The sequence below is a fragment of the Cladophialophora psammophila genome (assembly GCF_000585535.1).
Source record: "Cladophialophora psammophila CBS 110553 chromosome Unknown aczJe-supercont1.37, whole genome shotgun sequence".
Taxonomy (NCBI): Eukaryota; Fungi; Ascomycota; class Eurotiomycetes; order Chaetothyriales; family Herpotrichiellaceae; genus Cladophialophora; species Cladophialophora psammophila.
In genome coordinates, this window is record NW_006912958.1 from 99,434 (window position 1) to 114,107 (window position 14,674).

General features: G+C 52.6%; 4 protein-coding genes across 4 annotated transcripts; 1 reads left to right on the plus strand and 3 right to left on the minus strand.

Moving 5' to 3' along the window:
* Nucleotides 1-968: 968 nt before the first annotated feature.
* Nucleotides 969-1,892, minus strand: A1O5_12752 (uncharacterized protein; the record flags this gene model as incomplete). The annotated part of the gene is made up of 1 exon (XM_007753321.1): nucleotides 969-1,892. One exon carries the CDS (start codon nucleotides 1,890-1,892, stop codon nucleotides 969-971), a length of 924 nt encoding a protein of 307 aa, XP_007751511.1.
* Nucleotides 1,893-4,105: 2,213 nt separating this feature from the next.
* A1O5_12753 (uncharacterized protein) lies at nucleotides 4,106-9,936 on the minus strand (the record flags this gene model as incomplete). Its single annotated transcript, XM_007753322.1, has 3 exons — nucleotides 4,106-9,767; nucleotides 9,845-9,862; nucleotides 9,917-9,936. 3 exons carry the CDS (start codon nucleotides 9,934-9,936, stop codon nucleotides 4,106-4,108), a joined length of 5,700 nt encoding a protein of 1,899 aa, XP_007751512.1.
* A 1,212-nt stretch (nucleotides 9,937-11,148) lies between these two features.
* Nucleotides 11,149-11,630, minus strand: A1O5_12754 (NADH dehydrogenase (ubiquinone) Fe-S protein 5; the record flags this gene model as incomplete). The annotated part of the gene is made up of 3 exons (XM_007753323.1): nucleotides 11,149-11,310; nucleotides 11,372-11,511; nucleotides 11,603-11,630. 3 exons carry the CDS (start codon nucleotides 11,628-11,630, stop codon nucleotides 11,149-11,151), a joined length of 330 nt encoding a protein of 109 aa, XP_007751513.1.
* Nucleotides 11,631-11,920: 290 nt separating this feature from the next.
* A1O5_12755 (uncharacterized protein) lies at nucleotides 11,921-14,626 on the plus strand (the record flags this gene model as incomplete). The annotated part of the gene is made up of 1 exon (XM_007753324.1): nucleotides 11,921-14,626. The coding sequence occupies one exon, from the start codon at nucleotides 11,921-11,923 to the stop codon at nucleotides 14,624-14,626; it is 2,706 nt and encodes a 901-aa protein (XP_007751514.1).
* Between the last annotated feature and the right edge of the window lie 48 nt (nucleotides 14,627-14,674).

Genomic DNA, 14,674 nt, shown 5'->3' on the forward strand with positions numbered 1-14,674 from the left:
CTACTACTACTACTACTACTACTACTACTACTACTACTACTACTACTACTACTACTACTACTACTACTACTACTACTACTACTACTACTACTACTCGACTCGCTAGGGAATTTATCAATTATATACCTACCCGACCATCATGAGCTCGAAACGACAGAGAGGTCTGGACTCCCATGCCCTTTGGGTGATTTCTCACTAGCCAGGTCAACCAGGTCAACCAGGTGAAGGTGCATTTCGTGTAATCCACCATGTAGCTAATAGTCTGATACGCTTTCCCAGTCGAGTTGTGGCGCACTTTCCGCATCCAGCCTTTGCACAGTCGAGGGCACTGGGGGGGTGCGCCACAACCGCAATGAACTTGGCATCTACAGACTTGTACCGAGCAAGCCTCCAATGATTTGGAAATGACGGCGATCGATGCGCGCCGGCCGAACCGGAACTTCCTTGAAACTTGAACTTCCGCCGTCTCTCTCCGAGACTCTCTCAAATACTGGGAACATCAGTATGAACATTGTCAAGTCCACCTGCTGCATACGGACGACATCCACCTTCTATCGGTCCCAGAGCTTTCAATCCTCTCTCCCTTCTCCGGTTTTTAGTTGTTGTCAGTTTGTCAGTTCGGTTATTAGCCCATAATAGTTAGATACAGAAAAAGGAACGCGCGTCTGTTTTTCTTGGATAATAAGTCCCGATTTCAAATGTAAATGCTATCTAATGCTGTCGGCTGCCTGTCTCCCTACCCTCCTTTTGTGTGTGAGAGAGAGAGAAGGAGGGAGGGAGAAAGAAACACAAAAACGCCAGTCGCTATGCCTCCATGATGTGATTGATTGATTGAAAACCCATAATGCTCATTTTTGACACCCGTCTCATCATCCATGCCGCTTGTCATGTCATATCAACTCGTCTGTCAACATATCAATTGTCCATCACACGTGTCCCATTGTCCTCCCGCCATGCTTGAGCGCCGCTTAGTAGTTGATCTTGCAGCGGATCAGGCACTCCTCGACACCGAGGGCCAAGGAAGCAGGGATGTTGGCCTTGAACTGGGCGAAGTTGCTGGAGTCGATCTGCTTGGGGAAGCCGAGGGTGGCGTCGACAACGGCCGAGTCGGTGTTGATGAGGAAGTTCTGGGCGATGGAGCTCGCGCCGGGGTCCTCGGAGTTGAGGCCGGCGATGGCGACCGCGGGTGTGCAGTCGTTGTTCTGTTGCCAGTGGATCGAGCCCATGGGGAACACGGTGCCCTGGAACTGGGTCAGCGAGGTGGAGAACTCGGTGGCCAGGCCGTTCTCGAGCACAAAGCCCGTGGTGATGTTGTTGTTGGTGGCCACGGTGAAGAACTCGGTCGCGTCCGGGTGGATGTGCGGCGTGTTGAGACCACAGGGCTGGAAGAAGATGCCCGCGGCCGAGATGCCCAGGTCCGTCAGGACGGGGAAGTTGGCGCGGTTGGCCAGGTCGACCTGACCGCCCTTACCCGCGGTGACGGCCGGGTTGGCGGCCGGGTTGAAGTCGAACTTCAAGGCCAGGTTGCCCGCGGCGATCTCGGACTGGATCTCCTTGAAGCGAGCCACGCGGGTGTCTTCAGTGAGGAGCTTGCCAACGGTTCCGGCAGTCGGGACCGGGTTGGGGCTGGCAGTAGGGTTGCCGAGCACGGTGCTGGAGGAACCCCAGCTACCACCGGCCGAATACTTGCCGCCGCTGCTGTAGCTAGCGGCGCTCGAGTAGCCGGTCGGGGCGGACGAGTAGTAGCTGGTGGTCATGGAGTAGCCTCCAGTGGAGGTTGGGTAGGGAGGAGCACTGCTGGACGAGCTGGATTGCCAGCTGGAACCAGTTCCCAGAGGAGTCGCGGCCGCGGCGGCAGCGAAAGCAGCAACGAGAAGCGACTTAGAATGCATTTTTGATCTGATTTGCTTTGATTGGATCGGGGGGTTTTTTGGTGTGTTAAAGTGATTGTTGGATTAGAAAGTAGTTGGTATAGTTAGCTGGTTTGCTAAAGAGCGTGTGATAACAGCAAGGAAAAAAGAAATATGAAATTAAAAAAAAAAAAAGGGAAAAGATTGGCTTGTTTGTTGGTTTGTTGCTTGTATGAATGAGAGAATGAAGTCTTGTCGAAGAGGAGGGTGGGAGGTCTTTTTATGTTATGTCCCATCTCTTGCGTGCCTTTGCTTTCGAGATGCGGAATGTGGCATCTCGCCCCGTACGTGCCCCGATTTGCAAAACGGCAGATAGTAGCTCTCTGCGGCAGCTACCTGGCTAGCGAGGCTTTTGCTTACTGTGGATATCAACATTGGCCGAGGATGGCCATGCATGGCTGTAGCAGGCAAGGATTCGGGAAGCAAAAAGACAACACCATGATGCCTATACAGGGATAAGACCTGGTCTGGGTTTGGTGTGGAAAAGCAAGAAAGAAACCTTGGAAGGCCAGCTGCGCATTATTCTCAGGTAGGCTTGTCCCCATGCATGACATCGCCGCTTTGCCAGCGTGCCAGCTCAAGGCGATATCCTGGAAAGGTTTAGTGCTCACACTTTTTTGGGCCGTCGCCCATGGTTTGCCCATGGTCAAAGGGGGGGCACCGCAGATTGGAGGCTACGACGTAAGGAGGGCAAGGAGGGCAAAGGGCACCAAAACCTCGCCACGTGTTGTATGGACAGAGAAAAATAGCGAACATCCAGATCGAGAGCAGAGGGTCCCGAGCGAGTAGAACGCTTGACCAAGGTGACTAAAGCACCCAGAGGAGGGCTGGAGGCTGGACAGGCGGCAAAGCGGAGGCGAAGGTGGTGGAAGGAGGGCGCAGACGGCATTGGCTCAGTCGGATATTTCTATTTTCGTCAATAAGGTTGATAAGCACGTTTTCTCATTAGCCGGGAACTAAGCCGTAGATGGAAAGGGCTAGCGTCTGAGGTATGTATATTCATTGGCCACTCTTCCGTCGTCTCCCGGACCATCGTCCAGCCGACCGACAAATTGAGGGGCAAGGACTGGGGCTATGCTGACCGCAGAAGCATTGGCGACTTATCTTGCTGGACTACTGTACTGTGTGTACTGTAGGTATGAATTATCGCCTGGCAAAATATCAACAATATCCCATCTGGGAGCATTACCCAATACGACCAACATGACCAATGTCACCAATGTCATTCCCGTTTCTGAGTGGAAGCTTGAGCTTGGCTGAATTTCGCTCACTCAATTTACTCCTCTAGCCGTGTGACTGTGACCGGCTGAGCACTGGCCGGCTGGCTCTCAGCGGGACAATGCCAGACCATCTCCACTGCCAGAAAAACCGCATCCTACAATCGTGAGCTCCAAAAGGTCCTTCCTTCTTTTCCCATCCCTGAGTCGGACGGGACCATCAAACGGATCCTCAGGCAAGTCACTATCAGTCAGTGTTCTTTTTTTCCTCCTCCAAAAGGGCCGTTCCGTTCACCACCAGCACGACACCCTCCTCCCCTCCCCACCTGGTCGATTTAGGTCTCCCATCAGATCCATCAGATATGTCCCGCCTGAGATCTTAGGCAGGGTCGCTACTATTTCCCGATTTGTCACTTTAATCTGCTGAGCACCTTCTATTCGAGGCCGTCCAGAATCCCAGATCTCACGTATTGTTCCGGTCGGCGAATCCGGCTATCGAGCCCCGTGGTTGGGGGTCCCTTTTTAAGTCAACGACAAGGCTGCGAAGAGCCACATGTACTCGGGAGGCCCAAGCAAGGCAGGCTTGCGCATCACCGGACTTGCAGTTCCTATATCGAGTATGGACCAAGACTTTCCCGTCTGAAGCCAGCAAGCCACATGTGCCACTTCCCGGGAGCTGGGTCAGGCCCTGGAATGTGTGTGTGTGTGTGTGTGTGTGTGTGTGTGTGTGTGTGTGTGTGTTGTGTGTCTTGACCAATAATACATCTTTGTTCAGCTACAAGACTTATGTTACTGTTTTTGCGCATGGCCCGGCGACAGCGCATGATGCTGCCAGCTCCAATTTGGGCTGCGCGGTGGCTGGTGACAACGATAACTGATCCAATCCTGCCAACAAAACACTTTTGAGCACGGGGCAACCCTGTAAAGTACCTAATTGTACAGCTCCAAGATTGGCATCCTGCCAAATCATGCCCGATCCTATTTTTGCAAGTTCTGCACGAACGAGTCGAGATTGAATTCCTCTTCGTACTGCCTCTCGTCCCAGAGTTCACCGACATCGTCAAGCCACCCCTTTTCCCCTTTCTTCTTGACCTCACCGGTCTCGAGATCGACCATGTCCTCGTCCTTTGCACCGCCCGGCTCACCACCACCTTCCGCTCCCTCCCCGAGATTGAACAGGTCCAGAATCTGATCCGTTTCCATGCTCCCTAAGCCTGCGTTCTGTTGGTTGACAACAGTCGATGCGACGTCGATCTTGAATCGTTGAAGGCTCAGGATTTTTTCTTCCAGTGTACCGCGGGTAATAAGGCGATAAACGTTGACCACCTTCTTCTGGCCGATACGGTGGGCTCGATCCATCGCCTGAATGTCCTTCTGAGGATTCCAATCATGTTCCACGAAGATCACGGTGTCGGCACCCGTAAGGTTCAACCCAAGACCACCCACACTGGTCGTCAGTAAAAGGCAATCATAACTGGGGTCGTTGTTGAACTGGTTGACAATGTTTTGACGCTTGGTGGCTTCCACGCTCCCATCGAGTCGCAAGAACTGCACGCTCGGAAGAAGCTTGCCCAAAACTTCAGTTTGTACCATGTCAAGCATTTCCTTCATCTGGCAGAAGATCAATGCTCGATGTTGAGACACATAATTGGCAGCTGATATGTCATTTGAGTCATTGGTTACGCCGATGCCACAATCAATCAGCAAGTCGCGTAAGGCGCCCAGTTTTGGTGCATGAGCGATATCGCGCAAACTGGATTTGGATGCTGCGAGCTGTTTCTGGATCGCATCGTATTGCTTGTTTCCCTCCTTGACGACAAGCGCCGGGGAGTTGCAGAGTTTTCGCATGTACTGCAGGGCTTGGAAGATGTGTTGTTTGGCCTCTTTATCCGCCGACCCGATGCTGTTCTCCACTGTCTTGCGCTCCTTTTTGAAGAAATCTTCAAAGAGACGCTTCTGCAGATCACTCAGATCACAGTAGTAGTTCTGCAGAATCTTGGGCGGTAGGTCATTGAGGACTTCCTCTTTCAAACGCCGCAACAAGAATGGTAGGACCTGCTTGTGAAGGGCCTCAATCGCCAAAGCTCCAGCCTCTTGTTCCTTGGAAGATGACTTCGCATTGCGGCTGGCTGCAATGGGCTTTGCAAATCGATCCTGGAAGACCTTCTCTGTGCCAAGGAAGCCCGGCATGAGGAAGTCGAAAAGGGACCAGAGCTCCAGGACATTGTTCTGAATCGGCGTGCCAGAAAGTATGAGTCTGTGGTTGCTGACGAGCTTTTTCACAGCCTGAGTGATCTTCGCCTTTGGGTTTTTGATTAGGTGGCCTTCATCCAATACACAGTAATTCCAAGTGATGGGTGTGAGAATATCGTTGTCATTTCTGCACACATCGTAGGAGGTTATGACAACGTCTGCTTTTTCGAGTAAAGGACGTCGACCGTTGCGCTCCGCCGGTGGTCCGACATACGCCACGCAAGTCAAAAATGGTGCGTATTGCTTGATCTCCTGCTGCCAATGGCCCGAGAGCGTTGGTGGACAGACAATAAGAGATGGCAACCGCCTCATCTCGGGAGCTTGAGTTCTGGCATACTCCTCGGCCCGCATGTGATGATCGCTCGCCACGATGCAAAGGGTCTGAAGAGTCTTACCCAGACCCATGTCGTCGCACAGAACGCCGTGAAGGTTGTACTTGTTGAGGAACGCTAACCAGTTCACGCCGTCTTGCTGGTAAGGTCGTAGTTCCGCTTTGATCGCCACAGGGATCTGGAAAGGCTCGACCTTTTTCGGATCAAGCATTTGCGCCATGAATTTACGCTCTCGTTCACGCCCCTGGAGCAATGACTCCGGCATTCCTGGCGGATCGGGGATGCCCGCTTCCAAAGGCACCAGTTTCACCAGCGTGGCAAAGGATGTAGTGGCGAGGAGACGAATGTCGTTGTTGGCATCGCTCATTCGACCTAATACAGGTACAATCAAGAAGATCACATATGGCAGAATCCTGTCGCCCATGGCCTGGATGAGGTGATAAACGCACTCGGTAATCCCTTGTCTATCCCTCAAGTCAAGAGGATTGCTGATGTTAGGCAAGACATCCTGCACGAGCCTTGTCATTCCCTCAACGGGTATGACACTGCAGACCGTTGCAAAGCACTTAGCAGCGCTGTATCTTATGACAGAGAGCCTGCTTCTCATCGCTTTTCCAATAAGCGGGCTCAACGACAAGACCCAAGTGTGGAGACCGGCGTCGAGGGTAGGAGACAGTGTACGCAAAGCTGACATAGCATCAACTAGTGATTGACCTTGTTCTTCGTTGACCTGTAGAGTGGCTGGATCAGACGACTCGATCAGCTCGCGGATCGGACTTTCGATAAGTGATCTCAGCACAGGTAGTCTCTCAAGGAGCCGAGCACGATATGATTGCGCCAACTCATCAAGAGCACGCTTGGCTCCCCGGCGCATGATCCTGGCCTCCTTTGCCTCTTGTTCGAAACGGGCAGCATCTGGATGGTCCTTTCTATCTTCTTCCTTTCGCAACGACAGGACAATGTCTTCAAACGCGGCGTTGGGGCCGAACTCTGGAGTCTCCGAGGTATCCACGCAGGTAAATTTGACTAGATTGGAGACTAACTTGTCCACTGGGCCACGTTTCGGACTCGTGGTGTAGAAGTCAATGAGCCCTGCAACGCCTGATGCAGATCGAGCTTGCAGTTCTTCAAATTCTTCTGATTTGATGCTGTCCATGATGCATTTTATCAACTGACCAGGTTTCTTCGGAATTTCCTTTAGTCGAACCAGCACCGAGGCAATCGTGGCCTTTATCGCGATGTCTCGGCTTTCTTTGATCTTCTTGGCTTCGTCCACCGCAGTCTTAGCGTTCCTGCGGGCATCGTTTAGATATTGTGTTCCCGAAACACGCTGCGCTGGTGTAAGGCTTTTGAGAAGACGATCAAAGTCCGTTGTCACGATCCTCTCGGCGTCCGCGAGAGAGAAGGCTTTAGGGCCGGCGCCACTTTCGCCTTGGCAGACAACTGCTATCGCCGGCAACTTGTCTCGAGAGACATGCGCTTGATTCTGGAAGGCGCTGATCAAGGACTGGCACTGTCCTCGAGCAGCTTGCAGCGAAGGCACTATGTCTGCATACCAGTTGTTGCCTTCATCATCAAGGACCTGCTGCAACTGCGAAACAATCCCCGGTGTATTTGCTGGTTTCTTGGATTGGTTCTTTGCGAGCTCTTCCAGAATCATTGCTGTAAACAGCCTTGAACTTGAATGATGAGAACTGACAGAGGGGAGCAGGTGAGTCCAATATGAGTCAATCGAAGATTCACTTTGTTTGCTTAGCAGAAGACCCAGTGCCAGTGAGCAGACGATTCTGGTTCGGAGCATGACCTCCAATCCGACGAGATCTACCTCACCGTGCAACATGTGTCCATCGGTATTGTGAGAGACGCGCTGATTTGAATCGGGCTTCTCAACCTTTCGCCGTTTCTTGGGTTGCTGGTCGGATTCAGGAGTATGTCGATGCTTCGTCGAAGCAGGTACCATCGGAGCCCCCGACGGTCTGATGAGAAGAAGCGTGTCCATGGGAATGGGGCTTCTTGCCTGACCGATAGGCTGAACAGCGGCCCCTATCATCGGTGAGATATGCGGCTCCAGTTCAGCAACAAAGGCGGAAAACCCTTGGCGTTCCATGAAAGAAATGAGTGCTTGCCAAACCTCTAGGGACATCCATAAGACGCCTTCGTTCCGCTCGAGGAGCATATTTTGGAAGATCAAGCGGGTCACGCGGCCACCCACCCATTCCATGTTGCTCACGTTCGAGAGATTCAAGAATGTAACCAACGCCTTCAACACCGCCATCCGAACGCTGGTAATCGTATGTCGTAGGAAAGGGTACAGGCGGGGAACGAGCTTCTCGAAAGACTGATCTGGGTCCTCGGCGGCGTTAATGCGCATTGCTTCTAAGATCTCATGGTGCGAGCAGAGAGTTGCAAGAAGATCCATGACCGCACCGGTACTGGCGCTTAGATCGTCTTGCATATCAAGAAGGCAGTCCCACACTACGCTAATAAGTTGACCGAGAGCATCAGGGCGCATAGTTGTCAATTCCCCAGCGATAGGTACCAAGGTTGCTGCGCTCACTGACTTGACGTCGTCATCAGGATGCGCAAGTCCGTGCATGACGGCTGCGACAACACCGTCAAGAAGGTTGATGTGATGAAGGAGAAGATCTTTGCGGACAGCAACAAAATAGCGCAACCCAATCATGCCTCCATGGCATACTTCCCATATCGGTTGCTTCCGACCAGTGTTCTGTTGATGTACCATTTCTTGCAAGCAGTTGTAGACAGATACGGCCAAGTCGTCGGGTAATTGAGTCAATAAAGCACCGAGGGTCTGACCGATTGATTCACGGATTGGCGCGACCACTGTGTCAGACACGAAGTCCCCGAAACGATCCAGCATTAAAACGCACAGCAAGCGGCATGCAAGATCGTCAAGCCAGCGGCGATTTGCAAGGTCATTCTCAGCTCTGGACTTGCCATATCGACGGCCAGCACCATGTCCGTGCACACGGAGAACTTCTCGCAAGCCCATAGCTGCTCCGTGTCGGATCTCCCAATTGGGATCGAAAAGGTCCACGGACAGGAAATCGCACATGACATCAAAAGGCCAGTCCTGGGCATGCTTTTCGTCGGGTTGGATGAGCGGCTTTTCCGGAACAGTTTCGCCTTTGAACTCGGAGACCAGTGCGGTGGTGTCGTCGGTGCCTTCTTGCTTGATTGAGAAGTAATCTGGCTTTGCATCTCCATTCGAGTCTTCATGGCCATTGAGCTTGACCGGATGTGGAGTTGCTGAAACTGGCGTCTGGCCTGGTTCGGGCTGACGTCGCCCGGATAGATCAACCACGCGCATCTTGCTGGCGCCAGCTTTGGCGGCCGACTTGTTTTTCCTTTTCAATTGATTCAGCTGCCGTTTACTAAGGCCGGATTCATCGGGCAGGGATTGGCCGTTGTTTTCGGAAGGGGACACGGCACTGTAGGGAGGGTTGGGACCAACGCTGCCGAGTCGTTGCACTCCAGATTTTGTATCCACCCGAGTGAGGCCCGGAGTTGTGGCAACTTTGTATTGTGAGCTGGCTGCAAAGTCGTACTCGTTGACCAAGTCGTCCTCCATGTATTCGCCACCGAGGCCGAGTCGAGCGGTGAGACTCTGCTTCTGGTGTGCCAGTCGTTGAGCAGGGCTCATACCAGCCACAGAGTATTCATACTCCTTACCGGCACTGCCCAACAGCTTCTTCCCATGATTGAGGATCAATTTGATGTCAAGAGCACTGAGCTGGAGAAGGTCGTCCGCTTCGGGAGTCTTTTCTTCAATCTTGGTGGCGACCTCCTCTATTTTGAGGGGCTCGGGCCTGGTCTCGGCATCGTCAGCGTTGGGGTCGAACCTTTCGGCATTGGAAATGATGCCGCCTATGGCTTTGGCGGCAGCGGTGCGAGTGTCCCATGATTTGGACTGCAAGTGGGGAAGAACTCTGCCGAGTAATGCGAAGAGATTGTCGGGATTCTGTTTTTGGACGTCTGCAAGTTGTTGCGCAGCCGTGTTTCGAATGAGCTGGGTGCTTCCCTTGTCCAGCAAGCTGTGATATAGGTTAGCCTCAAAGATGATACTAAGGGTCAGCCTCTCCCGTGTCGAGTCGAGGCTAGAGATACGCACGTGACAAGCCGATCGAGTCTGTACGGAAGAGGTTAGCTTATGCTTGGCAAATGCTGGGCGGAGGGTTCCAACCTCGAAGTTCCAGAGGCCATTATTATTAGTATTCACAAGTGTCGTAGGGTGGTTTCGTCTTTTCAACCACACGCCGGCCAGGCTGCGACCGGCGAGCCATCAAATGAATGAATGACCTAAGCAACTGAGATACGGGGTCGAGTGGCTTGATAAAGCCAACACTCTGCCAAGTGAAAATTATATCTCAAAGGAAGTGAAGGTTGGGCGTGACGCGACGGTGTGAATTAGCTGAGAGCAACTGGTCACGGTGTTGTGAGTGCCGGGACGGAAAAACGTTGATGCTGAGGGGATGCAGGGTGCGTGGATGAGACAAGGCTCTTTGTCTGGTACCCGGCGAAGGGCACTGGCAGATCCTCTGAGAGAGTTGGAATCGGGGGGGGGCGAAGCGTGGGCTTAAGAGGGTCTGGAATGGCATTTAAATCCTCGCTTGCTGCGCCTGCCGCCTGCATCAGCCCCTAGCCTCTGATTGCTCTTCCCTGGGCAGAATTCGCCCTCTTTGGCTCCACAGGGCCGCGCTAGCATCAGATTGGTCAAGCTCGGCAACCCAAGCTTTTCGCAAGCGCGTCTTGGCATTTTATCATCCGTCAAGGCCGTCCACTGCCTGCTCATCCTTTTTCAGCCAGACATATCACTCGTGTTTCCCGTCGTCGTTCACTCCAGGGCGTACTAGGCAGAAGTTCAACAGTCTGTGTGCCTGGCAGTGTCTCCAAGCTCTCAGCGAGTGATATGTAAAGGGAGGCGAGAACACCCAGGACGCCCTTGCTTAACTGCCTTCGTGCTGAAATGCGGTCTTTGACCGGGTGGACCTAAGCACGAATGAGCGGCGGGCGAATTTTCCCTCCAAAGGCGATTGCAATGCCCCAGCATAGCAGCGTAGGCCCAGCTCGCTACCGCTTGGGAGCGATAATATATCAAACACACTCCAGGTTGTACTCGTATAAGCAGAGGATGGCTCAGCCTTGCAGCTGAAGACGGACTCCAGTTGTCTGAAGAGGCCAAATTACCAATCGTCTTTGGTTTCTGCGAGAATATGGCAGTCATTCCAATTAGCTTCCTGTTCGAAGAGCGGTCTGTAAATTTCCATGGACATGGTGCATTTGGACGCGTCGCCCGTCAGCTTGAATGGAGGTCATTCCCTTGAAGCTTGATGGTATATACAATATTGCAAAAAGGCACCCCGCAAGGCCGCTGCTTGTGCATAATCACCCCGATCTTTTGCCATTCATATGTTCTCAGGAATAAGTCCCTGGTGTCGTGCCCAGCATCGACTTCGTTTCTTCCTCCTTGCCTATCAGACCCAGACTTCGTATTTGGCCCAGCTTGGGCGCATTCTCGCGGGGATGTGCTGCTTCTGCTTTTCGTAGTGCCTTTTGTATTGCCACTGTTCTCGCATACTAGACCGGGTGAATAAGCATCCAAGCTTTATGCTATCAACATGGCCAAGCAGGTCCCTACCTCTTTCTTGTGATGGAGACATTCGTAGTAGTCTTCTAACCGCGGGGCGCAGACACCTTTGGCTCTGGCTTCGGGGTCGTGTTGATTGATGACATAGCAAGACATGTACTCTTGCCAGAAAGGAAAGCATCGAGAGACGCCTGCGGACGAGAAAGTTGGTCAGTACGAAGCTTCAATTGACTTGAGGATCCGAGCTAGCGGAGGTGGTGCACAACTGGAATTACGACTAACCTCCAGTCAGACCGTAGCCAGACGCCATCTTCAATACTGTTAGTTGCTTTGAAGAGACTTCTCTTGAATGTCAGGTGGCGACAACGTTGCTGGCGCTGAGATGTGAATTGTCGGGTAGTGTGAGGAGTGGTGGTCGAGGTTGAAGCGCGGCCAAGGCTGAAGCAGGCCAAGGCTCAGACTGGCCCGAATCTCCGACCCTGACGCAAGTTGTTTGTTGGCAGGAACTTGCTAACTTTCCACGCTGCCCTGCACCCAACAACTCCTACGCGTGCAGTCCGTAAAGGGGACTATCTGCACTATGTCCCCAGATCTCACGAAATGAAGACCTCGAGCGAGCTTTCGGACGCTCACATCGTCCTTTTCGCTGTCCAAGTAACTTCCGAAGGCGATCTGGTTTCACTGCTCAAAGTCGTCCGATGGAGGCCCGACATCCTTTCTAATACTTTGATATATCGACTACTACTTTCTTTTTATCCTGCAGAAAGTACCGGAAAATTGACTCTTGTGAACTTTCTGCAGTCGCTTGGAGATCGACCAGATGATGCAAGGGGTCCGGAAACGCCGAGTCCTGAGCCCTCCATATCGAACCTCAGCCGGAATGAGGCATTACGGCGAATCCGTGCCCTCAGCTTGCGACCGATTCCCGAACATAGGGCTTTACATACCCACAGCGAGCTGGCAAATGTGGTGGTCGAATGGGCCAAAATATTGGAACAGCTTCATGGATCCGCTCAGCCAGCGGGGGAATTTGTGCAAAATTTCATCGGACAGGATTCCGATCTGCGACGGTGGTATGAATCATATCTTGTCCCGGTCATTCGGCTGCAATATGAATTCTATCCGGACATTGAAGATGTGATCGGACTGCAGGGTATTGAGACACTATCGGACGCTGAGGGTATACAAACGCTTCTCCAATACGCGGTGAGAAGGCAAAATCCTTCTGATGTAGCCAGAGACCTCGACCAGGTGGTATCGCCATGGGTCCGTGGCGCAAGCGAAGCAAAGAGAAGGAGAGTCGATTATTCTGTTGAAGACACCACAGCCGAAGTGGAAGCATGGGAATCTGTGTATGACTGGCTAGTCTCGACGAGCAGGACAGAATTTAATGTTGCAGCAAAAGCCTACGTGGATTGGAGTGGGCCAATTGAAAACCATCAACCGACGGACATGGATGAGGAGGTCGCACGGTTTGCTCAGACTGGTATGGCTATTGTCTACGGATGCTCAGCCGCTTCAACAGACGCGAGGAATATCTGCAGACAGGTGCTCATCAAAGCTGCAAAGCTTCTCAATCTAGGACCTCTCGACCTCTTCCAGTCTGGGCCGGACATCTCAGTGCCTGAAAATTTTGTAAACGGCCTCAGCGAGACAGACTTGCTGCCCAATGCCCTGCTCAAAAATTCCAACAATTTCACCCTGGTGACTGGGCCGTCAGTTCAACTGCTGACTGGGCTGCTGGCTACGGCAGAGATCTTGTCTGGCTTTAGCATGTCACGGAACATAACTGAACTGTCCCATGTCACCATCTTCGGCTCGGAACGCCGCCACAAAGATGAACTTCGTCGGCTGCTGCAACACATTCCTCTACAGACTCGGTACGAGATTGATTGGCGTTCCGTGCGACGGCAACTCCTGTGGCTCCATTCTTGGACCGAAATTCAGCCAGTGGAGGCGGGACAGCAGCGAATAGCTTTTCTCTCCCGACTCCCCATCGGTTTCGTGGAGACACAAATTCTCGACGCATTACTGAAGGCTGCTCAATATAACATCATCAAAGATGTGTACCTGGACAACCCTTCTCCAGCACTCTCTGAGTCGGAAGTTGAAGCCCGTGTTGTTGCTGCAATCCTAGAGGCCTATGACAATGCCAGCAATGGAAACAGAGATCGCGGCGGCATGAAACGGGCAAGCGAGATACTGAAAGCTTTTCGGGCCAACTTTCCCCATTCCCCTAGCCTATCTGACATTGATCAATTGATCAAAGCCACTCACAGCCTATCATTCTACCAGCTCACATTACAGCATGGTGTTCCGTTCAAGCCTGTCTCTATCCGAGTGCAGAAAGATCCGCTGACCCTGTTAGACAAGGTCTTGGAACAGGACGCAAGAGCATACACCAAGTTAGACGACCTTCTAGAGATAGCCCGCAATCTGGTCCGTGCCCACCTGCCGAACCGGGGGAATGTGATAACAGAAGACTCGGAGCCTCTTCAATTACGTCTGTTGGACGCTGAGCACAGGATAACATATCAAGCCATCATGGCAGCCTTAGCGGCAAATGATTTCGACACAGCCTATGCCTATATCACGACACGCCTCAACACATCGCTCGCGCAATTTGCGCCTTCTGGTTTCGTCGACGACATCTCCTGGCGCGCTGCCTATTCAGCTGGCAAGTATCGACCCAGTGCGTCACCAAAGAGTTTGAGTGCTCGCATCGACAGCTTGACACAGCGGATGGAACTTCTCTCACGGGCCTTGATGCTGGCACCCTCTGGGGAAGCTCTACCGGGAATCCTTGCTACATGGCGCCGGTATGAAGAAGAATTAGATGGGCTGAAAACGCAAGCCGTACAGGAAGAGCGAGCATTTGATGCCAAAGCAGACGCATCACTGCCTGGAGCCTTTGGTCTCGACAACCGGGATGCAGACGTAGCTGAAACGAAGCGTGTCATGGCGCGGCGGTCTGGACCTGTCGGATCTGGACCTTCCTATGAGGAAGAGGCGCCGCTGGGCTTGTTTGATGTTGCCAGAGGCGCCGCAGCAGCTCTACGGAAAAGTGCTGCTTTCCCACTGGGTTCCACAGGATTACGAGATCTCAAGATACGCTCGGACACCTCTATGCATCACGATGCGCAAAGGGAGCAAGCGGGCTCTCCAGTTTCAGACGACGGTGGAAGGGTGCGAAAAAGAGACATGGTTGCCAACATGGTGACCAGCGGCCTGGTGAGTGGTATGGGTTGGGTTCTTGGTGCTCAACCCCGAGACCGCACGGACTTCAAGGGTGGAAGCCAACATTGAGTGAGTAGAGTGATTTTGGCTGCGTAATGTTCTTGAACTGTTCTTGAT